We start from the raw sequence: 26,843 nt of genomic DNA on the forward strand, positions 1-26,843 counted from the left end.
TGTTTAGACCCAAGATAAGTGGCTTCTCCCTAAGCCACATGAAAAACCAATGAAACCAGACAGTGTAGGGAACAGGCATTATGCCAGGGAGGGTGAATTGGCACAAGCTCTTTGGAGGGCAGTGTGGCCATGCCAATCGAAGTGACAAATGTACACACCATTTTGACTCACCAATGCCACTGTCAGAAACCTATCCTACTTATGTATTTGCACATATGGGAAATGGCACCTGTTCCATGTTTTTCATTGTGGCTTTGCTCCTGATGGCCGAAAACATCAAACTTAAATGTCTCAAAAAGGTTAAATGCCCCTCTCCCGACAGCCCCATGGGTCTTACTTATTCTGAGGGTCTGCGGGGCCTGGCATAAAGATAAGGCTGAGTGAGAGTCTCCTAAACTTCATCTTCATAATTCACACCATATCATTTACTTAATATTTTCTCTAAATCAAATCACTTTTTGTAAGCTAAATTACTTAAAAGGAAACTTTAAATCACGTCTGTAATTGAAAACATACGAAGTATCCAAAAAATAAATATAGTGAAAGCAAAACAGTGTTACTAAATTCTAGATAGCTAACTCTGACTCCAGGTCTGCTCTCTCTGTTACCAGGATGGATTAGCAGGTGGTAGAGGACTTAATGACCTGCTGGCACCAAACTGAGACTTTCTCTTTGGCATTGCTAGCAGGGCTGAGAAAACGCTGAAAAGACAATTCTCTCCTTCTGCTAGTGCCCTGGGCCTCCTAAACCATCTTGTACACTGTTAAGAGAGGGGAAATAGCCCCCATGCTACAGAGAATGGATGTGTCACCAGTTTTGTTTTGTTTTAACAAATTTATTTATTTATTTATTTATGGCTGCGTTGGGTCTTCGTGTGCGCAGACTTTCTCTAGTTGCGGCGAGCGGGGGCTACTCTTTGTTGCGGTGCGTGGGCTTATTGCGGTGGCTTCTCTTGTTGCACAGCACGGGTTCTAGGCGCGCCGGCTTCAGTAGTTGTGGCACGTGGGCTCAGTAGTTGTGGCTCACGGGCTCTAGAGCACAGGCTCAGTAGTTGTGGCGCACGGGCTTAGTTGCTCCTTGGCATGTAGGATCTTCCCGGACCAGGGCTCGAACCCATGTTCCCTGCATTGGCAGGCGGATTCTTAACCACTGTGCCACCAGGGAAGTCCCAACCAGTTTTTTTTAGAGGTGGATCTTTAAAGAGGGATGGGGTGTCCTCCCAGGCTTCCCTCTGCCCCTTGGGTGGGCATCAGTCCCCACTTCTGCTGAGTCACTGCTTGTGGGGAAGGAGGTAGTTTCTGGGAAATGCCTTTTGTTCCTTCCCTTCCCACTCTTTACCTGGTTGGGCTTGGCATCCTGGGCTGATGATCCATGTCGGATTAGCTGTAAAAACAAACCAAACCTGCTCGTCCTTAAAGATGTTATTTCAAGGGAAAGTTCCCAATCCTGAAATAAACCAGGTTTCAAGTAAGAATTTGAATTAATCCTGACAATGGTAATCCAGAGAGCAGGATTTGCCTTCAGGCTATGGGTTTTTTCTGTCAACCCCACTAAGGATAAAGAGAAAATTGAAGCAAGGGATCTTTATTTTCAGGCCAGGGAAAGATTATTATCATTGCTATTATTACCATTAAGCTTCCTTGAAGTGAACAGAATGTGGACATGAGAGCTCAGCTTTCTTCCGTCCTCTATCCCGTCTCACCTTCCTTGCCCCCTTCCTGTCCACTCCCTTCCATACTTCTGGAGGACCTATAAGGACAGCATTTTCCCAGCTTTGGTTCCTTTGAACACCAGTTTCTCCATTTCTGCCTCATCCACAACCCACCTCTACTGGTAGTTACTTTTTAAAAAATGTAATTCCCGTCGTTTTGCTTAGGTAAGTTTGGCCCCATCCTAAAACAATGAGATCCATTAACTGAAGGGCTTGACTATCTAGCTGTATGTTTCCCCCAGTGCACAAAAAAGAGAAAAAAGTCAATGTTGCAACACGAACTGAGCACTACTGGGCACCTCGCACAGCCACGCCGCTGACCACGCTTGGTGGAAACTTCGAGGAGTGCCAGGGAGGCACCTCAGGGAAGGCCCTCCGTAAGTGCTTGCTGGCTGACCACAGGGCGCCATCCCCACAGCCTTGTTATCAGTGGTGCTCAAACTTTAGCTGCTGGAGAGCTTGTTAAAAGATTCCTGGGCTGCATCCGCGGAGACTCTGATTCAGCAGGTCTCGGGTGGGGCCTAGGAGCCTGCATTTCTAGCAAGTTGCCCCAGATGATGTCGATGTTGCTGGTCCAAGGACCACAATTTAAGTAGGTCTTGGGCTACTGGGCATCACAATCGCTTGTAGGTGCTTCTTAAGATGCAGATTCTTGGGCACTGCACACCAGACATTGATTCCTCAGGCCTGGGTGGGTGCCCGGAATCTGACATATCAACCAGCACTCCAAGGAGCCTCCAGAGACCACCATTATTAACACCTGGAACTCGCAGGTGAGGTGGAGAGGTGAGTGGCCCGCATCAAGGTCACTCTGCAGTCAGGGACAGCTCCTCCTCCCCTCTGCTTGGGCCTAAACCTCAGAGCATTCTGGACTTCCCTCTCCTCTCCTAACCCCACTTCAGTGTGTCAGCAAACCCTACAGGCTCTTCCTTTGAAACATTCAGATTTTCTTGAAAAGTCTCCAGCACATGGACTTGGGAATGAGACAGTAAATGAAACAAGGCTGGTGAAACGCTGAGGATTGTTGAAACTGAGTGTTCATTTTATTACTCACAATTTTTATGTATATTTGAATTTTTTCCAAAAAAAAGTTTTTACTTTTAAGTCCTGATCTAACAAATCCACTTCTGGGAATATATCTTAATGAAAATTTTAGATATAGAAAAAGACTTACAAATAAAAATATTTTCCAAATAATAGCAGTGAAAAATTGGGAACATACTAAGTTCTCATAATAGGACAACAATAAGCTATGGGACACCCCTCAGTGGAATTTTATATCATTAAAAACATTTATTCAGGCCATGTACCAACATGGAAAACATGATATACTATTAAGTGAAAAACAGGACATTAAATTGTAACTACTGCATGATTAAAACTATGCAAAGACTTATATCTTTAAAAAAGACTGACATTTTAAAATGATTTTATACATGCAGAATCTGACCACTTCCCACCACCTTCAAGGCAATGACCTTTGCCTAAGCCCCATCGTCTCTCTCGCCTGCATCCTTGTGACAGCCCCACATTGGTCTCCCTGCTGCTACCCTGCCTCCTTCCCATCTCTTCTCCACGTGGCAGCCAGAGAGGCCCTTCAAAAATGTAAATCAGGGCTTCCCTGGTGGCGCAGTGGTTAAGAATCCGCCTGACAATGCAGGGAACACGGGTTCGAGCCCTGGTCCGGGAAGATCCCACATGCCGCGGAGCAACTAAGCCCATGTGCCACGACTACTGAGCCTGCGCTCTAGAGCCTGCGAGCCACAACTACTGAGCCCTGGCGCCACAACTATTGAAGCCCGCGCACCCTAGAGCCCACTCGCTGCAACTACTGAGCCCACGTGCTGTGACTACTGAAGCCCGCGCACCTAGAGCCTGTGCTCCTCAACAAGAGAAGCCGCCGCAATTAGAAGCCTGCGCACCGCAACGAAGAGAAACTCCCGCTTGCCGCAACTAGAGAAAGCCCACACGCAGCAACGAAGACCCAACGTAGCCAAAAATAATTAAAAAAAAAAAAAAAAATTCTGAAAAAAAAATTCTGCCCTGCGCAGAAGTTCCTACTTCCCAGGGCTGAGGTGGGGGCTAAACCAGAGAATGTCCACAAAGCACTTAGCAAGCACAGTGCCTGGCACAAAGGAGGCATGCAACGAGAGGCAGTCAAATTATCAACAGCCATGTATTTGCCCTTGTCTCTTTCAAGTTTACAACCGGCTCTTATACATGCTTTATCTGATTGGGGTTGTTCAACAACCCCGTCAGTTTTATCACCATTTTATAGGTGAGGAAACTGGGTCAAAGGAATAAAGTACTCGCCTACAAAACACACTGAATCTGACTACAACTCCAGCGCCCTGACCTCCAGAGACATGAGGATTTGGCCGGCCCATTAGAGCCCCAGACTCTAAGGCGTGTGCCTAGTGTGGGGCAGCAAATGACACCAGGCAGAAAGCCACACGCCCCCAACCGCCGGATGGAGGCAGGGGCTCCCACGTCCCACAGTGAGGCTCGTGAACAAGTCTGAACAGATAAACCATCTCTCAGAGTCCACCCAGGATTTAAAACATTTCCCCCAGACGGAAAATTCAAACGCCCTTTCTGTACAGTTTCTCCTACTAAGAGTTGGGCGGCAGCTCTAAGCAGCGAATGCCACCTTTGGTGTTTGAGATCCTTGTTGCCCTGCAGCCTCTGATTCAGTCTGCCATGAAAACAAAGCATCTCTTTCCAAAGGTCACCCAAGGGACACCGCTGCATGAAGCTCTGGGCCTGGCTCTCATCAGTCTCCTCTACCTTACCAGGATTGACTGTGGCCTTCTGAGGGAGGCCAGATGGCGGGGAAGTAATCGGCAGGTGTTAGACATGAATTTTAGAACCACAAGGCCAAAAAATCAGACTCTCAGGAGTCATGGATTTTTACAACTACAGCATCTGAGAGACAAAGAAACTTATGACTGTAACACCTTAAGCCTCATGGGCTTGGCTGAGATTATACTGGATGAGATGGGCAAAAAAACCTGGGAATCCAATGGCTCTTGGGTACTGAGCATCTTTGATCTGGTCAGAGGCTTAGTGAACACTCCCTCGTGAGAATATAGTCTGAGGGTTCCAGCTGCAGGAGGAAGGCTGGGAGGACAGGCCTTGGATAGCAGCTTAATGGCAAAATTCTACAACCAGGTCCCTTGGGACATGAGATCAGAAGAGGAAACTTCAGAAGGATCCTGCCAGGCAGCAAGCCCTGGCCCTGGTGAGGTGTTATGAAACCCTGATGGTGCCAGGTTTGTGGCAGGCCACCAACTACCAAGAGACTTTGAGAGCAATACCATGATGGCCTGGCTTGATGGCAGGTGCTCCTTGCCGGGAATGTGCTGGGGGAGCAGCACTTAGCCGTCTTCGGGGCACTGACAGCACTGTGATTGATAACTTCTATTTGCATAGTGTGTACAATGGAGAAGAGTGTTTGTGCCCCAAACCTTGGCGATGGCCTAGGAAAGGGGGGCTGACAATGGCTCTGGCCAGGCAGCGGGGATGAGTCTGAGGGCCACTTTGGGGGTCATCTGGAAAAGCGATCAATACACCCACCCACCCCTGGCCTTATCCACATTCTGTTAAGGTCACTTCAGGTACCTATGTTAATGAACTTCACTGATTTTTTAAAATGAGGGAGAGTTCTAGGGGAGTCATGACCTTGTATCAAAACTATAAAAATCTCTCTCTCTATATATAAAAAAATATCTCCGAATAGAGTTCAGCATCCCAGGCTGCTCAGAGCAGGGCAGACCAAAAGACAGAGGTTGGACTGCTTTGCTGGTGTGAGAAATTCCCAGGAGAAGCAGCAGGGAGCACATGAGAAAGGGAGATGGTCTGGCTACTAGAAGCTTGGAAGTCCCGTGCCCTGGGAGATGGACTGTCTTCCTCCTACTCCAGGAAGTCCCTGGTACTTTTTTCTGTTCTCTGATCCTTGGGGATCAATCCTGGGAGCACCTCTGGCTGCCAGGCCTGGCTGGAGGGAACAACTCAGACAGGCGGTATGCTCCAGGTCGGATCAGAACTCATCCCGCAGCTGAGGGGGACTGTCCATGCCGAAGAAGGAGGACTGCCTCCCCTGGAGGTCCCGTTCCCGCTTCACAAAGGCAGTGAAGGAGGAGACACAGTTGCCAATAAAGTGGTCAGCTTGGCCGAGGATGTACAGGTCGATCTGGGCCACCTCAGGATTCAGACTCACCACCTTCACCTGCAGGAGGAAGGGCAGGGTGTTTTAGCCAGGGTGCAGGCCTAAGTGGCCAGCTCAGCCAAGGCCTGCAGCCACCGGCCACCTTCTTTCCCTGTGCTGAAGTCACAGACAGACAAGGAGGCGTACAGAGGATTAAAATGTAGGGTCGGGGCACCTGAGAGAAGTGCTGCCCAGCAGCTGCCTTAGCCCCTCAGCTCCAGACACACCACTCATTCACACTCTGCCTTTGCTTGTTGGTTCCCTCTGTCGGGAATGCCTTTTCCCACCCATCACAGTCCTGACCATACTCTCAAGGTTCAGCTCAAGGTCACCTGAGGGGCTTGGCTTCTCCCACCACACCGCGATCTGACCAAAGCGCACCCCACCCACTTGGTTCTGCTGCCTGGATGCCTCCAAGACTTGCGTCCTGTCCAATCTATCCCCAAGGTATTCCCCAGAGGTGAACCCTTCTCTTGATGGATTACTACTCCCTGGCCAGTCACCATAATCTCTTCTCCTCCAGGTCTACTCACCAAAGGAAAGTAGCCAAAGGAAACTTTTTCAGATTCCCCTACCCTCCTACTCCTCCCTCTACCCCAAGCTGAGCACCCTTAACTGGTGTCCTACTGCTCTTCAGATAAAGATGACAAATCTTGAATGTGGCCTATAAGGCCTGTTCAGCTACCTCTCCACCTTGAGCTCCAGCCACTACACCAGTCTCCCTTCCACCTCAGGACCTTTGCACATGCTCTTCTGTCTGGAGTGCTTGTCACTTTGCTCGGTTAACTCCTACTTAACTCTCACCCTGCAGCTCAAGTCACACCTCCTTGGGGAAGCCCTCCCTGGCTCCCCCATCTAGTCCAGGCTCCTCTGCTCTACACTCTCACAGAACCACGTTCTTTTACTTCGTAGTACACATCTCAGTTTGTAGCTTTCACTCCTTAGTGATTCTCTGGCTAACGTCTGTTTCCTGCACCTGACTGGGGCTGGGGCTGTGTCAGTTTGCTTGTCGCTGCTGGCTGGGGTCTGCCTCAGTATGCATCTGTTGACTGGACAAGTGAGTGAATGAGCCTCCACACCCAAGCCTGGCCCTCTCGTGTGGCGTATCTTATAATTCTTTGCAAGTCTCTTTTCCTGAGTTTAGACTGTGAGCCCTGGAGGGCAGCACCACGTCTTATTTATCAGTATCACCGGCTCAGCACTGGCCCAGCTTAACAGATGAGCAAGGCTTAGGTCAAGAGGAAGGGTGGGTTGAGCCCATGGAGAAGGGGGCTGAGTGGTGGAAAAGGGCAAGAACAGTGGCACAGGAACAGGAAATAGAAAATGGCAAGAAGCTCAAGGTATAACAAACACACCAACTCTAGAAACTCACAAAAAAACTCCCTGGGACTCTCCAAATGGGGGTGTGGGCAGAGTTGGGGCTGAAAGTGCTTTGCTGTCACACAGAGATTTCTGATGTAACAAAAATCATCATCTTGCTATTTGGATGGCAGCATAAAAATAATAGCAGCTTAACCATGGCCAAAATCCCCTGAACAATTCCACCCACGCCCTGAAACTTACCCGCTCTGTGTCATGCCCACTAAAATGAGCTCCGAGACCTCCTGGGTAAATTCTATTCCTTCATGGGACTTTGGTTTCCTTAGTTATAAAACGCAGGGGTTGGGTTAGAGGCGCTCCAAGGTCTCCGGGCTCTGATATTCTTCTACAAAGCGGGTGGGTGGGGACCAGAATGCTCTGACTCGGCACTTCCTCTACAAGCCGGTAAAAGAGAGAAAGGGAGCCCCTCGACATAAAGCCAAGGGCACCCACTGCTAGAAAGCGGATGTCTGTCTTTTAAGGTCTGCACAAGCATTTAGGGCCTTCATTCACTCAAAAGTCTTATTGAACGTTCACTATTAACTCCGTCATTTTATCGATACCTACTTACTTATTACCTATTCTTCACTCATACAGTAACAAGCCTGTTCTATTATTTACTCATATACTGAACACCTACTATTCACCACCTCTTCAATCATTTACTAAGCACAAAAGAGCCTTCCTTGTATTCATCAACCACCTACTTCTACTATCAATGACAGCTAACTTTATTCAGCACTTATGTTTTACCGGACCTGTTTTAATTTCTTTATATTTGATCTTCACAATTACACTATGAGATGTAGGCACTACTCTCAGTCCCATTTTATTGATGAGGAAACAGAAGCACAGACAAGTAAAGTAACTTGTGCAAGGCTGCACAGTGAGTAGAGCCCAAGTCCTCTGGCTCCAGAGTCCATGTTCTTAATCCCTCTGCTGCACTGGACCCCTACCAAGGGCCCACTCTTTATGGCCTTATTCACCAAACATTTACCAAGTGTCTACCACGTGTCAGGCACTGTCCTAGACACTGGAATGGCAAGGCGGGGTCTCAGCCCTGGAGGAGGTCAAAGCAACAGGCTACACCCTGAGGAGTAGAATGCTGAGTCCACCTTGGATCCTGCTTTCAAGGAGTCACAACTGGGAAGGAATAAGACCTGTTTCTACCCTAGTTTCACACTCTAGAAGGTGTCTCAGGAGGAGATGTGATAAAGTGCTGTGACAGCTCCCAGTAGGGATCCATTAGCGACAGGAGTGGAGGGAAATCTGCGGTGCACCTGTGGAGGTGTCTGAGCTGGGGTTTAAAGAAGGGTAGGAACTGGAAGGGAACCTGATGTTCAAGTAAAAGCCTGGTGGTGGGAGGACGTGAAGCATGAGGTGGGAGCGGGCAGACCACCCTGGTGCTTCCTTTGATTCCCTTCCTGCTGCCCTCCCACCAGGCCCACGCCCCACGTGTACCTTCCCTTTGAAGAGCTGCTGGATCTCGGGTACATAACTCTCAGAGTCAGTGGCAATGTAGACCGACTGGGCGTTCAGCGCCGTCACCCAGAGCTTCAGGGCGCGCCTGATTTCCTTTAGGTCGGGGAGGCACATGGTCATGGTGAGCGGGGCGGCGGTGTGGCGGCTGTAGCCCACGCACTGCGGGGAGGCCATGAAGTGGGCGCCGGCGGTCCCGTCCTTCAGCATGGCGCACGCATTCTTCTGTGGGGCGGGTGGGGACACAGCTAAAGACGGCCACCGCCCGCAACCCCAGAAGCAAGAGCCAGGAAGGGGAAAAAGGCAGGCAATACAGGAGGAGCGCAACTATTTTTTTTTTTTAAAGCACTGAGGGAAGAGGGAAATGCATCAAAACAGTTAACGGTGGTTATTTCTGGGTAGTGGGATATTGGCTTTTCACAATTTTTTTTTCTTGGTATAACTGCACTATCTGGGACTTCCAGCAGAATTCTGAACTGTGGTGGTGACGATGGGCAGCCTTGTCTGATTTCTAACTTCAGTGGGAACACTTCTGATAGCTCCCAAGAAGTATGTGTTTGCTGTGGGTTGCGGAGAGATAGCCTTTATCAAGGTAAGGTGGGTCCCTTGTATTCCTGGTTGGTTAAGAGTTGTTTTTCTTTTTTAAATCATAAATGACTGTTGACTTTTTATCAAGTGCTTTCTTGGCCTCCATTGAGATGATTATATGATTTTTCTTCTTTGGGTGTTAATATAGTGAATTTCACTGCATTCCTGGGATAAATTTTACTTGTTTGTGTTGTGTGTTCTTTAATATGCTACTGGATTTTACTTGGTAATATTTTACTTAGGATCTGGGCATCTATGTTCTGTATGAGAATGGGCTGTACTTTCCTGAGTTGACCTTATCTGAGTTTGGTATTAGCATTATGCTAGCTTTATAAAAAAAAAAAGCATCTTATATCTTCTTATGTTCTAGGGAAGCATAAATGGGAACTATCTGAAACCACTGACAAAATACTCTGGGCCTGGCTCCTTTACTTTGTGGAAGGGGGCAGGAAGGGGGGCAGGAAGGGAATCTAGTGGGTAAATGTGTGATTTCTTCCTCAATTGACATTGAATGAATTTTGATCTACTTTCTATACTTTTCAGTATTTTTCAAGTTTTCAACGATGAGTATTTCTCACATACACACATATATATCTTCTTCTGTAAACTAAGGAGATTGTCTACATTACTCCAGTTATTTTCACAGGGAGGATAACCTGATGAGTTTTCTGCACATTTAAGCAGCTGCCAAATTTGGAGGATGACATCTTCATTTCTTGGGAGCCCCACCCAACCTCCAGAGCTTGTTTTTCAACAAGGAGTCTACTGGCGAAACACTGAGCTGGGACAGAGGACTGTGGGCTGTGGGGCTCTTTCTGGCTTGCTGTCTGACCCAGAGCCTAGCTTGATACCTCAGTTTATCCATCTGTGAAATGAGGATAAAAATGGCAACTGTTAAAATGAAAACTGCCAAGCAAGCGCTCCGGAGCCACATTTCTGACGTGTCTGCGGTGGAATCGTGGGGCACAGTCCCGTGAACTTGGCCAAGTGAGACCTCTCTGCCCTGGCTAGGATGTGGTGCAATGGGTTCAGTGTTCCACTCCCACAGACATGGGCCCTGCTCAGAGATGTGTCCATCCCGGCCACGAGGGGAAGGGGGAAGTTACCCAGTCGGAGCCAATGCGCAGGTGGATGCCCACATAGGGCCGGATGAGGTGGGCACGGATCTGGGCCTCCCCTGTCCTCACCATCTCATCTGACCACACCATGTACTTCTGGAGCGGCCTATGCTCCTCCAAGACAGGGAACTGGGCCGGGGCCCCTGGCAGGGCAAGCACTGGATGTTCCTCTGGAGAAAATCTAGGCATGAGACAGAAGGAGAAGAAATCAGACAGAGAGCGCACAGCGAGTCCAGCCGCCACCCCCAAGGGAGAAAGGACGGCGTTGCACCATGCCCCAGAGACCCTGCGGAGGGGCCCCTGCAACATGCAAGAAGCACGAGAGGTTGTGAAACCCCAACGGGCTGATAAGAGACCTTGGCGGCGGCAAGAGGCACAGTATGCAATACTGTCCCGCCACATGGAATTTACAACCCTCTTTGATTGTTTAACAATTAAAACTTTACAGTAGAGCATTCCAACCTTTTGTATGTCATGCTGGCTTCCAATCTGTGGTGTGGTAATTCACTCCAGGTTGGGGTGTCTAGACTGAGTCTTTGCCATTTTACCCACACAGTGGGATCGGGAAGTGCAGCTGCTGACAGGTCACACTCCCAGGGAATGTGTACGCTGGATGAGACCATTCACTCAACATTTAACACGTTATCTATGGATTGCCTACTATGTGCTGGGGGCCAAGGGAGAATGAGACAGGCATGGTCCCTGCTCTCATGGAAAACACTAGAGGTCTGTAGATGCCCCCCACATACCCTGCCGAAGGCTCTCCCTCCCCCTTGTTCACAACGCACCTTGTAATTATTTTACCCCTGAGTCCAGAAAAGTCTGCTGGACTCAGGCTTCTGAAGTCAGTATCTCCGCGTGCCTAGAACAGTACATGTAAGAGCTCAGTAAAGATCTGTTGACTGAATAGAGTGAGGAGCAAACCTGTGCTCCCTCATTAGCTAAGCCCAGACTATATTTCAGCAACATGAAATGCCCCGCTCTTCCATAAGCTTGCAATGCACTTGCAAACTCCTGATCTCTGCAGACTTCTCCCCTCTACCTGGTATGCCTTCCCTCTGCCAGCCAAAATCCTTTTCCTAAAATTATGAAATAGGTACAGGCACTCTGGAAAACAGTCTGGCAGTTTCTTATAAAACTAGACATGCAATTACGATATGACCCAGCAACTGTACTCTTGGGCATTTATCCCAGAGAAATGGAAACCTATGTTCACACATGAACCAGTATGCGAATGTTCACAGCAGCTTTTTTCATAATAGTCAAAAACTGGAAACAACTCAGACGTCGTTTAACAAGTGGCTGGTTAAACAAACTGCAGTACATCCACACCACAGAGCACTATTGCAATAAGGAACCGGCTACTGATACAGGGAACAACTTGGATGGATCTCAAGGGAATTATGCTGAGTGAAAAAAGTCAGCCTCAAAAGGTCACATACTGTATGATTTCGTTTATATAACGTCTGTGAAATGACAAAGTTGAGAAAAAAGTAATGGAGATGGGATTAGTGGTTGCCAAGGGGCTAGGGTGTGTGTGTGTGTGTGTGTGTGTGTGTGTGTTTAGGGAGGTGGGTGTGGTTATAAACTGGCCACACAAGGACCTTTGTGATGTTAGAACTGTTTGATATCTTAACTGTGGTGATAGATACACGAACATACACACGTGATAAAATTGAATAGAACTAAGTATACACACACACAGAAGTGAGTACAAGTAACACTGGGGAAATTTGAATAAGATGGATGGACTGTACCAATGTCAATATCCTGGTTGTGATACTGTGCTATAGTTTCGCAAAATGTTAACATTGGGGGAAACTGGGTAAAGGGTACATGGGATCTCTCTCTATTAATTCTTACAAGTGCATGTGAACCTACAGTTATCTCAGTAGAAATTTCAAGGAAAATTTATTAAAAATTTCAGAGCATACAGGATAATACAGAAAATAATTTAACAGTCCACAGAGCTGTGACCCAAATTAGCAAATATTAACACTTTACTTTGTTTCAGATTTTAAAAAATATACACCTGAATAAAAGCTCTACCCTATGATCTCTTTCCCGCTTCCTCCTCTTTCCAGAAGATACTGTGGTTTTATGCACGATTACACTTTACTATTTATATTAAAAGGTATTATTCTGTGTGCTCTTTACACAGTGCAATGGCAAAAGCATGGACTGTCAAGCCAGGTGACCTTGTTCTAATGTTGACTATGCCACTTACTAACTCGGGCAGGTGACTTAACCATTCTGTGCCTCAGTTTCCTTATCTGTATAATAGAGCTGATAATAGTTCCCACTTCATAGGGCTGTTGAGAAGATCAAATAGATTAATATAAGTATAGCATTTAGCACAGCGCTTGGCACGTAGAAAGCTCTCAGAAAATTCTCTCACCATCACCACCATCATCATCATCATATTGCATGTAACCTATTTCAACTTTTAAAAAATTCAACTCAGGGACTTCCCTGGTAGCGCAGTGGTTAAGAATCTGCCTGCCAATGCAGGGGACACAGGTTCGATCCCTGGTCTGGGAAGATCCCACATGCTGCGGAGCAACTAAGCCCGAGCGCCACAACTACTGAGCCTGCACTCTAGAGCCCGCGTGCCACAACTACTGAAGCTTGCGTGCCTAGACCCCGTGCTCCGCAACAAAGAGGAGCCACTGCAGTGAGAAGCCCGTGCACCATGACGAAGAGTAGCCCCCACTTGCCACAACTAGAGGAAGCCTGCGCGCAGCAATGAAGACCCAACGCAGCCAAAAATAAATAAAATAAATAAATTTATTTAAGAAAAGTCAACTCTGTTTTAGAGATTTGGCCATGTTGATGGCGTGGATCATGTGATCGTGTTAATGTCTCTTTAAGTTTTCCATTTGCACGAATAAACTGCAGTTTACCTATCTAGTCCCCTCCGCTGGTCAGTGAGGCTGTTTCCAATCTTTCCCCATACGACAGTGCTGCAATGGACATGCCACTCTTTCTTCACACCCAACCAAACACCTCGCTCCACAAACGCCTTCCAAAGTTCCAAGACCAGTTGCCGCTCCCAAGCCTCAGCTCCTAGGAGAGGGCTCTGTCCCACCTCTCCTTTGCTGCCTTCTGCACACTGATGTGCTCAATAACCACCTTCCCCGGCCACTGCCATGAGGGTAGGCCCCCAGCACTCTTGTTCACCATGATTCCTACACACACTGGTGCAAGGCCTGTGCCAAGTAAGCCACAAGCAAGTGTTCATGGACTGCTTGGCTCTATCTAATCCTCATCTTGTCAGACTTTACATGTACATACATGTGACAGGCAATGTTCCATTTACTTTGTGTACATTAACTCATTGGATCCTCTTAAGAGCCCCGTGAGGTAAGTACTACTGTTAGTCTCACTTCACAGATGAGGAAATTGAGACACAGAAAGGTTAAGTAGCATGCTCATGGTCACACAGCTAGGAACTGGTGGAGCAGGGATTTGAAACCAGGCAATCTCCTCCAGAACCTTTGTTCTTAACTACTATACCTCACTCCCAGCTCCCCCACCCAGTCAATAAGCACCTCAAAAGCTGAGTCTGTGGCTTATTCTTCTGATTCCCAGCCTAGGCACAGGCCTCAACACATAGTAGGTACAATAAATATGTTTAGAGTGAATGAATGAGAATTCAGGGATCTCACCAGAAAGACCAGATCAGGTTGTCAGGGGTTAGAGGAAGAAGTGAATAGTAACTGAGTACCTACTATGGGCCAGGCCCTCAGCTAAGCGACTTTCATAGGCCACCTTAAAGGGTTTCAAATGGAAAGCAAAGCTGTGATCTCCCAGGGGGCTGGAACATTAGGATAAAATCAGGATCTGCTCCCTCCTTGACCTCTTAGAAAGTACCTGCTGTTGACCTTTGGTGAATTCCAAATCTGGAATATCCATCCCCTCTACCTGGATCTGGATCAGCACACATAGCTGTCCCAGTGCAACGCCAGCTCTGACATGACAAGCAGCAAGAGGCCGAGACGGATGTGCTCATTTGCTCCCAATGAGGAAGGAGAGTGCTGTTTGGAAAGAAAGCTTGACCAGGTCCATCTGTTCACAGCCCTGATGGCTGACCCTAAGTCAGGCCCTTAGCCTGGTCACTGCCCAGCTGAAGAAGGCACACTTTCCTGCTGCTGGGTGCAGTGAACCTCTGGGGTTCTTCACCCACCACCACACGGACGCTACTGAGATCCCCCTACCAAGCTGGGGTTTCTCCATGCACAGCACCCGCATGTGTGCCCAGGATACACCAGTGGATGGACACTATGCTGAGTGCAGAGGATGCAGGGACATGAACGAGGCAGAGTCTAGTTCTCAATGTCCCTGACATGAAGAACTACCTTTCCCTGCAGCTCTTTGCATGCCTGGCTTCTTCTCATCCTTCAGGTCTCAGCCCTGCCGATTACATGTCACCTGTTTATGTCCTCCCAAGGAGGCTGCAGCCTGGGAGAATGATAAGCCACGTGCTCAAATACCTGTTGCCTTCATGCCAAGAGAATGGTTCAGCATGATGGTTCATAGCCTTCCAACAGTGAATGTGCAATAAATAATAAATGTCTGTTCAATTAAATCTCCATCGGGGTATTCACAGACTCAGAACCAGCAGAGCTGGAAAGATCCTCAGTGGGAAATCACTTAGTGGGGAGAAATAACTCTTATTCTCTTTTCCTAGAAGCCAGTTTTCAGCTGGACACATAGAAGCCCCAAAAAAGACATTTCTCAGTACTTCTTGTAGCTAGGTATGGCCACATGTCTAAGTACTGGCCAATGAGCTGGTGTAAGCAAGCTATGAGGAAGGCTCCTTAAAAAGGTGAGGATGTGCCCTTCTTCTGCCCCTTTTGTCCTTCCAGCTACCTGGGGCTTCATGAGTCATCTTGGCCCATGAGGTGAGACTAAGGATAAAAGCCAGTACTGGGGGAATACCTTGGCGGTCCAGTGGTTAGGATTCCACGCTTCCACTGCAGGGGGCAGGGGTTTGATCCCTGGTTGGGGAACTAAGATCCCGCATGCCGTGCAGTGTGGCCAAAAAAAAAAAAAAAAAAAGCCAGTACTGGGAAGGCTGAGCAGAGATGGGAGCCTAATTCCTAGACACAAGGGAGCTGCCCTGCAGCTGTGGGTTGCACAGCCCAGTCCTTTTTTACTTAAGAAAACAATGAACTTTTATCTTGCTAGTCTGCTGTTATTTGGGGTTTTCTGTTACATGTAGCTAAGTTAAACCTGGTACACCCGGACCTGCGGCCACCAGCACTTTTAGCTGATATACAAGAGGGTTACTGGTTGAAGGCAGTGGGGGAGGGGAACCGAGCAGTTCCAACTTGGCCCCCGTTGCCGCCCCCACAGCACTACAGCGCTTCTCCAGAACTCTAAAACTCAAAGAACAGTTTGAAAGTGACCGATCTTGCTCAGTCCCTTCATTTTATAGATAGAGCACTGTGGCCAGAGAAGGGAAGCAATCTGCAGTTACACAGTGAGCCAGGGAAGCGGCTGACCCTTTCTAATGCCATTCTCCCTACACCCATGCCCCTGCCCCCAAAGGACAATTTTCTACAGCAAGAAAGTGTCCACTATTTAAGAAAATGTTTAAAATACTTAAACTCTCAAAACTCACCCCTGCAAACACTCACAGGATTCTTATCAGACTGCTTCACCAGGGCCTACAAAGCCCTGCACAGTCTGACCCCTGCCCACTTCTCCAATCTCCTGTTCTATATGGCAGGTTAATTCAAGTCTCCTCCCATTGGGTGGGCTCTATGTTCCCTCCCAATAGCATTTGGCAGAGGTAACGGTGTCCCGGTTGCCAGGCCCAGGCTTTAGGGGGCCAGCAGCTTCCACCTTCTGCCTCTTGGAGCACGCACTCCCTGGATGCACCCTCTCAGAACCCAGCTGCCACGCTGTCCGAAGTCCAAGCCACACGGAGAGGTCAAGAGTATACATGCCGGCCGACTGCCCCAGCTGAGCTCCCAGATGACAGCCAGCACCACCTGCCAGCCATGAGTGAGCCCTCTTGGACGTGCAGCCCAGTTGAGCCTTCAGATGACTCCAGTCCCAGCCGACAGCTGACTGCAGCCATGTGAGACCACAAGCAAGAAGTGCCCAGCTAACCCAAGTGTCCATCAACAGATGAATGGATACCCCACACACATACCCTACCCAACACACTCCACTGGCATCGAGTGGAATACACACCAGTTAACCATTTTTTGAAATCTCATGCTTTTACATGTTTAGAACTGATCCTGCCAATGATATTTACTAACCTGATAAATCAATTACTCCTCAGAAAAGATAGTTAATTACTCAATTACAAACTATATGTCATAATTTCATTTTAAGTTAATATGTATAGGTATACATTGTATATGTACATAAAAATACACCCATTTTGGAGGGTGGAAGTATACATATCAAAATTCTAATAGTTTTTTGGAGGGATGATGGGATTATGAGTAAATTTAATTTTCTTATTAAAAAAACAAAAAAAACCCACCAAATGTGGTGGGTATTCCAAAGAGTATTCATCTTAAGAAATTAGATGTTTAACATGGATTGGAACTTTGTACAGTTGGGATTCCATAAAGAAAATGGAAAAACAAAAGCGAAACCAAAGACGTGCCCTGCTAAGCCCAGTCGACCCACAGAAATCTGAGCAATCATTCTAAATTGTTGTTGAGCTACTGAGTGTTAGAGTGGTTTATTACACCGTGGTGGACGACGGGAACACCCTACCCTTCTCCTCCTGAAATGCTCCACGCCAGCCACTCTGGCCTTTCTGCCCCTTGACCACACCAAGCTTGTCCTGCCTCAGAGCTTGCAATGTCCCCACCATGAAGAACTATCTTTCCCTCCAGCTCTTGGCATGGCTGGCTCATTCTTCAGATCTGTTATGGACTAAATGTTTGTGCCCCCCCACCCCATCAATTCATATGTTGAAGCCCCAACTCCCAACGTGATAGTATTAGGAAGTGGGCCTTTTGGGGGCAGTTACATTTTGATGGTCATGAGGGTAGAGCCCTCGTGATGAGATTAGTGCCCTTATAAGAGACCAGAGAGCTTGCTCTCTCTCCAACATGTGAGGATACAGTAAGAGGCAGCACCTGCAAGCCAAGGAGTCCTTACTAGAACCTGACCACGCTGGCACCGTGATCTCAGACATCCCAGCCTACAAAAGTATGAGAAATAAATGTCTGTTGTTTAAGCCCCCCAGTCTGTGGTATTTTGTTATAGCAGTCCAAGCTGACAAAGACAAGGTCTTTGCCTGCCAATCACACGTCACCTGCTTATGTCCCTCACAGCACTATGTCTTCTGGGACTATCTTATGTACAAATGTATTCACTGTCTCCCCTGTTAGACTCAGCTCCATCAGGGCAGGGGCCTTATCTGCTTTATTCTTGCCTGTCCCCCCAGCATCCACGCCAGTGCTTGACACTCTGGCGGTGCTTCTTACATGTGTGTGGAAGGAAGGCAGCTGCCCAGGTGGTCCTAACTCTCTCCAACTGCCTCCAGGGACCTCATCTTCCCCACTAGTCTTCCTTTCCCAAAAATTTGGTTGTAAGGCACAAGCTTCCCCAAGCCCTTACACAATTCCTACAACTCAATGAACTGAAGCAAGACCATGGGGCCGTGAACAAGTGTGCCAGCAACATTGTCCGACTGATGCATCCAGGCAGCCCTGTCCCTTCTCTTCCAACCAGGACGGTGTGCTTTTTGGAATTTGCTCTTAGAGCTGCTTTTAGAGCTGGTGTCATGTTTTTTTTCCCCCTTGGCATTTTAGAGGCAAATCTCCATCCTTTGAGGACAGGTCTGCCGTCTGGCAATAGCTCTGGGTCATTCAGAGCTGAACGGGGAGAACCAAGCAGGTGATCAAATGGGAATCAACAATTCCCTATCTGGGATCAACAATGAGGGGGATTAGACTCTGCCAGGACTGAGTATCCTCAGTAGCTCATGATCTAGCTCTGAAGGCAAGTCCCTAATAGGAATTGGCAGCTATTAAAGGCACAGCTCTTTTCTCCACAGGGATGAAGAATGGGTGCTCTGGAGTCAGGCTGCCTGGATTCAGATCCCAGCTCTGCCACTTCAAGCTGCAGGACCTCAGGGAAGTGACTTCACTTCTCTCTGTCTCAATTTCCTTACCTGTAAAGCAGAGATGGCAATAACACTTGTCCCCCAGACTCATGGAAGCATTAAATGAGCTATTACCTTAGAAGACTTAGGGAGTGAAGATTTAGAACAGCAACTGGCACAAGTAAGCCCTAAATAAATATTAGTTCTTATTACCTATGAAAGCCTTACACACAGACCCCTGCTGCCCAGTCAATAGCTGCATTACCTTGGGCAAGTTATTTAGCCTTACTGAGCTCAGTTTCTTCACCTGTCAAACGGGAATTGATCATAATACCCATTTCATGAAATTTCTCAAAGACTTAAATAAAATAAAGCATGTGAATAATAGTAACAGGTAACACTGACTGGCCCTCTACTACGTGCCATGTGATTTATATTGGAGGCAGATACCATAGTGCTCCTTCCATTAAACTAAGGAGGAAACTCAGGCCAGACAGCTGGAGTGGCTCACTCAGGGTCATCTGAGAAAGAGGTAGGGCTGGGTCAGAGCTCCGGGCCGTCTTATCCTGAGCCTGTGCTCGTTCCTCTGCATCAGTCTATCTTTGTCTTACTAAATGCCAAGTGCTGGGACCCCACAAGAATTCATAAGCCCCTCATGGTTCCTAACCCAGGTCTGATGTCTAAGCCCACGCTCTTTCTTGCCACACTATAGCATCAGGGGCAAATGTACTATGTTAGTGTCATCATTATATCTAGACTGTAGCCAGCTGAAGGCTGAGACTGGGTCTTCCTCATTTTTATGCATCACCTCTGGCCTTTGAGCACTATGTCTCTTACGTGACAGATGCTCTATAAATATTTCACAGCCTGTGCCTATGCCCTGCTAACCTATTTTTTTTTTTTTAATAGGGCTTACTGGAGCACAATTAATAAAGCACATCCAATTATTATCAGGATGACATCATTTCTCTGTCTGCACCTGAAGCTGTTTTTCTCTAGAAGCAGCTTCCAATTTTCACCTTGTGAAGAGGAAGGTAACAGGGGAGTGATTCTCACGCCTAGAGGAGGAAATCGAGACTCATGTGACTGCACAATAGTCTTTTTATGACATCCTTTATTCGCTGATAAACTCTTGCTCAACTTTGTGGCAGGTCAACGTCCCACTGTGTCAGGCGTTGAGATGGGAACAGATCACATAGGATCCCAAGTTCAACAGACAGAACAGCTGCACCTTTGGTCTCATACATCAGGGTGTGGTAGAGGGGAAGAGGGCCAGGAAGGCGCTGAATGCCCATGGGCCCCCCACCTCTCCCCTAATCCCAGCAATGCTGCCCCCTCCACATACCTCTGGATCCACTGGTCTTTGTAGGAGGCGCTGAAGGAAATGCCTGCAAAAAGCTCAGACCTGTTGAAACTCACATGAAACTGATCCCAAAATGGGCCAAAGGGGTTTCCTTCCTAGAGAAAGAGAGTGGGCAAAGGCTTACTGAGCGGGAGGGAAAGCCAGTTGGGGATGGGGCCAAGGAACTGTGGATGGGGGAACCCTGGGCGATTTGACTCAGGCTGAAATACTCTCATAGGACGGGCCAGTAGGAATATCACTTCGTAATTTCTGGGCTGGGTGCTGAGGAGGGCAGCTCGGCCTCCAGTCTGGTTTTCAGCGGGCAACGTTCACCACAATATCTGAAGGAGTCTTTCTTGCTCGTGTGCCATATGCCGCTGACCCTGCAGCATTGGTGGGGGTCTGGGGAGGAAGTCAACCCTGGATTTGGGACCATGGACTAAGAGCACCAAGAGACCTTCAAGACCCAGCTAATCCAATGCCCTTATTTTCAAGATGGAAACCAGGACCCAGACAAGGTAAGACACTTGCTCAAGCTCACAGAGCAAGTGAGGGCAATATTGGGGCTGTAAGCAAGGTCTCCTTTCTCAAATTTCCAACCACCCTCCTCAGACTTTAGCATAAGCACTGAAACACATGTTGGGGATTGTCTTATTCCCCAAGTGCCAGAAATTTACAAACTTCTACTGATAAATATGACAGCTTCTCATTTACGTGCTGAGAGACAAGAAAGTATACAAGTTAGGAGGGTGGACAATGGAGCCATATTACCACAACTTATTTGCTATTATGATTTTGGGCAAAATATTAAACCTCTCTTTGTTGCATTCAGTGTCCTCTCTATAAAATGGGGTATTAATAGTACTTTCCTCACAGAACAGTTTAAGGATTAAGTGGGATAATATGTGGAAAGCTCTTAACATGGTACCTGGCGTGTAGTAAGTGCTATGTGAGTATTAGTGATTATTACTGATGTGGCACTTTACAGTTTACAAGCACTCTTACACCTGGCCCTCATTGATACTTTATGAGCAAGACACAGCAGGGACTGGTGTCTTTACTTTGTAGGTAGAAATAAAGGCTCAGAGGAAGCAAAGTCCTCTGCCCAAAGTGACACTGCTGACAAATGCCAGAAATGGGACTTAAATCTCCATCTTTCTACTCTAGGCCCTTCTGGTGCCTTCCCCCACGTACTGCTATCGCACAGTGTCTCAGGGGCCTAGAGGACCTGGAACAGGCAGAAAGGGTCTCCCAGACCCACAGGACCCACCTTCATGGGGCATGTCTTCTTATCAGGGCTTCGCTGGGCTGCCACCTCAAAGCAGTATGCCACCCGTTTCTCAGGGGGCCAGTGAGTAGGTGCCAGCTTCTCCATGAAGTCCTCCAGGCTGATGACCCGATGGTAGGCTTGGAGGGGCTCCAGCTTGAAGTACTTCTGGTAGGACACATGGAGCTACAGGAAAAGTGGGGAAAAGGAGGGGGCGAGGGTCCCTCCTCAGTATCCTAGTGGCTGTTTCAAAGACATTCATTAAAACCGTATACTGAAAAAAAAAAAAACAACAAAAAAAAACCGTATACTGTAAGACCCAGACAGCTTGGACTACATGCCAGTAAACAACTTTTGATAAAAGACACCAAAGTTAGAACGGAGGCTGGGAGAAGACATCTGCAAACTAAAGAACAAACAGTAATATACCTCATATTCAAAAATGCCTGCTGATTTATAAGAAAAAAGACAAATGATGCAAGAGAAAACATGGGCAAAGGATAGGAGTGAGCAACTCACAGCAAAGGGAACCCAAATAGCCAACACACTCAAAAGATGTGCAAGCTCACGAGAATTAGGAAAAAGAAAATTACAATGCCAACAAGACACCACTTCTTACCCATGAGACCAGCAAAAATTTAAAAGCTTAACTCTAATTACTGGAAAAGATACGGCTGATAGTAGAAGTCTACATTTTGGAACAACTACTTTGGAGTGTAACCCCTTACAAGCATCTAATAGAATTTTAAATGTGCCCTCTACCTCTAGGTATTTGCCTTAGAGAATCCTGCCCTTTGTACCAAGAGATGGATAAAAGGATGCTCAGTGCCACAATGGAAGTAGTACAGGAAAAAACTTGGAAGGAGTCATACCAAAAGACACTAAATCCATGATAGTGGTTGCCTCTGGGGGTGGGGGAGGGACTAGAAGTAGCCTCGAGCCAAGACACACAATCTTTTAACGACTTTATCTATAAACTTTTATTTCTTTTATTAACAAAAAGAAAACATGAAGCAAAGATGAGAAAGTGTTAATGCTTATCATTTCTAGTGGCAGATACATGGATGGTGATTATAGTAATCTCTGCATTTTTCTGGACTTAAGAAAATTTCTTAGAACACCATGAAATAAAATTTAGACTTTATCCTATAGGTCAGAGTTCCCAAGCATGTTCCACTAGTTCAGGTGGGTAAAGGGTTCTGCAATAAAAAGGCTCCAGAAATAAACAGGCCTGGAAAATGCTATGTTAGCAGGTTTCTTTACGACAGGACTTCTCAGGGCCTTTAATATGCTAACATGCATTTTGAATCTCCAAATTTGGGGGGAATGAGGAATTGAGAACACAATTTCCCAAACTGACTTAACCACTGCACCATTCCTGCACGAGCCGTTGATGTTCCAATGAACAGACTTCGAGAACCTTAATTATTAGCAACAAGGTCTTGCTGAAGGATTTTAAGCAGAAATAATATGAGATCTGCTTTCTTGAAAGATCACTCTGGCGGCAGAAGAGAGAATGTACTAATGGTAAGATTAGAGGAAGGAGAGGAATTAGGAGGCTACTGCAATGGTCCTTTAGTTTGTTCAAGTATTCATTCAACATGTATTTTTGTTTTGTTTTGTATGCTTTGTTTTGTTTCAACATATATTTTTGAGCATCTCCAAAAGTCTGAGAGATGGGGAAGCATGGACAGGTTAAAAAATGTAAAGGGAGGTGAAGTACAGAGTAAAGGGAAGCATTTAGGATGACTTCTAGGTTCCTGGCCCAGGTGAATGGAGGTGACATAAACTAAGGCTGGAAATATAGGTGGTTACACAGGTTTGAGGGGAAAGTTCTGGCTTTGTGAACTTCAGATTATCTGTGGGTCATCCAAGGTAGACCCAAAAGCATAGGAGTTAGAAACACGAGGCCTGTGGTCAGAGGAGAGTCTGGGCCATGGATAAATTTGGGAGGTACATGGAGAAGAGTGAAAGCCCAAGAGTCAACAGAAACTTATAGCAAAGCAAATAATGGTAATAAAAGCAACTAATATTTACTGAGTGCTGGGTTAGCGCCAGGTGCTGTACTCAACATGTTTCATAGACTTGATCATCTAATTGTAAGAGGTAGGAATACAACCATCTCCAGTTTATTTATGAAGAAACCCAGGTGGACAGAATCTAGGTAACTCACCTGAAGTCACACAGCTAATAAGCAAACAGAAAGAGGAGACACATCAACATTTAAACAGTGGGTGGGGAGAGAGGAGCCCCTGATGCAGCGCAAAGAGGAAATTGTGGATAGGTTGGGCTGAAGCAGGAACAGGCTGTGTCTTGGAAACCAGGGCAGTAGGAAGTGCAAGAAGGAGAGAGGCACACGGGGCCACGTGCCACCGGGAGGTCAGTTGAGATAAAGACTGAGAAATGACTCCTGGATTTGGCAATTCTGAGGTCCTTCGTGGCCTCTGTGAGAACAGTCCCAGTGGGGAAGGGGAGCCCAACTGGGGTAGGTTGAGTAACCCGTAGAAAGCAAGAAGTGGAGACTCTGAAAGACTCCTAGCTGAGAAGGCAAGGTGAGAGAAGGCAAGCAAACCAGAGGGAGACCAATGGCCAGGTCTAAACTATAACAGTGAGTACAAAAAGTCAGAGCATCAACAGCTCCCGGTTACTAAGGACCCCCTGCATCCTAAGCACTTTCAATTGATGGCCTCAGCTGATTCTAAGAGGGAGGCATTCCACAATCACTATCTCACTGAGGGAGGTAGCAACAATTATTACCAGCCTATTTTAAAGATGAGGAAACTGAGGCACAAAGAGGTCAAGTACCCTGCCCAGGCTATACGGCTAGTAAGTGGCCAAGCCAGGCTATGATCTCAGGTACTCTGGCTTTTAACCTTTCTAAATACAGGCATGTGCAGGAAAAAATAAAACCTACGTTTTAGGCTGTAAGAATGAAATACAGTGTTTTGTACATACTAAACATAATTTTTTGAAGTTTATTAAAAACTTTCAAAGTCAATTCACTAAATATTAATTCAATTCCTACTGCCAGGCCCCTGGAGTTACACTGTGAACAATGACAGACACAGGACTTGTGGAAGACATAAAGAACATGCAAGAAATTAGATGATGCTGGGCTTCCCATGCTAAGGGACCCCTTGATGAGGTGAGAGGCAGTGCTGGAGCCAGACTGCTCCAGTTTGTGGCCCCGGACATGTTATTAACCAGCTTGTGCCTCTGTTTCTCCTTCAGAACTGATAATAGCAACCATCACCTCTGACCAATGGGTGGGACCAAACAAGGCTGGAAACGGAGTCTGGAGGTTCAGGTCACAGGCTCTGGAGTCAGAGAGACATGGGCTTGAATTCCAATCTACTACTCACAAGCTGTGTGAGCGTGGGTAAGTCACCTAACCTCTCTAAACCCATTTCCTCAGAGGGATGTGATGGGAAGGAAAAGAGCTAATCCTGATGCAATGCTCAGAAAGAGTGCCTGGCAGACAACAGGTGCTGGATAAATGTTAGCCAGTTAGCCAGGGAAGACAGTTCTGGGTGGGGGGGTAGGGCAAACTCAGAGGGGTGGGAGGTGAAGCCTACAGAAAGACTTGGGGTCAAGCAGAGGTGAGCAGGATTGGGGAAAGGTGGACAAGGGTCAACAGCAGGAGGTACTCACATTGGTGAAAGGAGGCTTGTGATGCTGGTACTCAATCCAAGGAGGTACAGCCAGGGTGCGGTTCAACAGCTTTGCAAATGCCAGGGAGCCCAAGAAATGATCAGCCTGGTTCCCAAAGCGCCCTGGATGGTATATTGCAGGTGAAGTGAGGACTAGGGCGTCGAGGGCTTGGGGCATGCAAGGCTCAGAAAGGATGCAGAGCCAGGAGTGTGGAGGGCCAGGACACCAAGGAGAGCCAGGGGACCTGGCAGCATGGGATCAAGTCTGGACTCCTGGGTCTGACGGTCAAGGCCCTTCAGGCCCTGCCTCTTCTGCCTCAGCCACTCCAGGTTCTTTGCTGTTTCCCAAACATGCTCTACACTTCCCATCCCCACCCCATGCCTTTGCTCTTGCTGTTCCATCAGCCAGGAGTGACCTTCTACTTCTATTTCCTCCCATCTGCATGTGAAGGGGTAACTCCAATGCCTCACTCACCGGGATCCTTTCACTACCTCTCTGCCATATTCAGTTCCCCTCCTCTGCCTCCCACCTTGGATATGAGTTACTTGTGGTTCTTCACTCTTCCTAGAATGTCCTTTCCCATTTCCCGGCCTTTGGCTGTTTCCTCAGCCTGTGAATGCCTCAGGTGCAAGGTCCCTGTCTGACTCTTTCTGTTATCCCCAGCATGGCATCCATTCCTTCATTCCACAAAGATTGTTGAGAGGCCACAATGTGTCAGGCTCTCTGCTAGGTGCTAGGACACAGGAGTGAGCAAGAAGGACAAGGTCTCTGCCTTCAAGGCATTCACAATCCAGGTAGGGGGACAGTAAACATATAAACAAATATACAGTGATAAATTTTGATAAGTTCAAAAAAGAAGTGAAAAAAGTTTGGTGATGGAGAACAATGAGGAGGAGATTATTTGGGTTGAGGTCAGTGAAGTCTTTTCTGGTGACATTTAAGCTGTGGCCTGAGGATGGGAAGGAGTTGGTCTGGCACAAGGCAAGAGGAGGGTGTTCCCGGCAGAGGGAAGAGCACGGGCTGCAGGACCTGCGTATGTGTAAGGAACGGAAAAGGATAACTGTGCCTGCAGCTGCAGGGTCTGGGGAGAAGGGTGTGGTGGAGATGATGCGCAGAGGGCCACATCATCATGGTTAGGAGTGTGGAGGATTTTAGGAAGAAATAACTTTAACAGTGACGATCCACCACTCCCATTTAAATTGCACCCCTCAGCCAGCTTTTAGATTCTCCCTTACCCTGCTCTATTTTATTTTCCCATAGCACTCATCCATAAATACTATGCGGTTACTTATTTTTTATATTTATCTTTTATGGGCTGTCTTTCCCAACTAAAATGAAGGCTCTACAAGGGCATGGGGCTTTCTGTCTTATCACCACCGTATCCCTGGAGCAGAGAACAGGGCTGGGCACATAGTAGGTGCCCTATAAATATGTGTTGAATGAATGAAAGAATCGCCCAGAGCCAGCGTTGGGTCAGTGACATCAAGTTCTGCCCCACTAACTCCATTTACTGGACTCGGGGCTGGCTTAGGCCTTGTGCAAGACACATCGTAACCTCTCCCGGCCTCAGTTTTCTCATCTGCCAAACGGAAGGTTGGACACAGAGGTCCCCTCAGTGCCCTTGCAACTGGGGCAGAAAGGCAAGGAGCAGGCCCTGCCCCGCGCTGGGGTCCTTTCCTGGACCTGTCAAAGCGTCTCTGGGCGCCTCAGAGAAATGGCTTCTCCTCTCTGGGCCTCAGTTTCCCCATTTGGACAGAAGGCTCGGGAGGCCTTACCCATGCATGGGCAGTAGAGCAGGTAACCCGCCGGGTCCCAGGAGCCCACAGGCAGCCCCGGGAACAGCAGAAGCAGCAGCAGGAGAGACACACGCGGCGGCAGGGGCGACGATGCCCACGCGGCGGCTCCCATATCGGCCCCAGAGCCAGGGCGCTCCGCGGCTCGGAGGCGGGGAGGGAAGGAAGGGCGCGAGCATCCGCCCCGCTCCCGTCAGCCCCCGCGCGCCGCCCGCGCGCCGCCCCGGCCGCTCTAGCTGGCGGGC

At 47.7% G+C, this 26,843-nt stretch overlaps 1 protein-coding gene across 1 annotated transcript; it reads right to left on the reverse strand.

Moving 5' to 3' along the window:
- Window positions 1-814: 814 nt before the first annotated feature.
- POFUT1 (protein O-fucosyltransferase 1) lies at window positions 815-26,790 on the reverse strand. The gene is made up of 8 exons (XM_059896609.1): window positions 26,581-26,790; window positions 24,806-24,927; window positions 21,158-21,340; window positions 19,891-20,003; window positions 10,451-10,643; window positions 8,739-8,981; window positions 1,339-5,939; window positions 815-1,122 (listed from the first exon to the last, which is right to left on the reverse strand). The coding sequence occupies exons 1-7, from the start codon at window positions 26,711-26,713 to the stop codon at window positions 5,751-5,753; spliced, it is 1,176 nt and encodes a 391-aa protein (XP_059752592.1). The 5' UTR covers window positions 26,714-26,790; the 3' UTR covers window positions 815-1,122; window positions 1,339-5,750.
- Between the last annotated feature and the right edge of the window lie 53 nt (window positions 26,791-26,843).

This window comes from Balaenoptera ricei, chromosome 15 (assembly GCF_028023285.1).
Source record: "Balaenoptera ricei isolate mBalRic1 chromosome 15, mBalRic1.hap2, whole genome shotgun sequence".
NCBI lineage: Eukaryota > Metazoa > Chordata > Mammalia > Artiodactyla > Balaenopteridae > Balaenoptera > Balaenoptera ricei.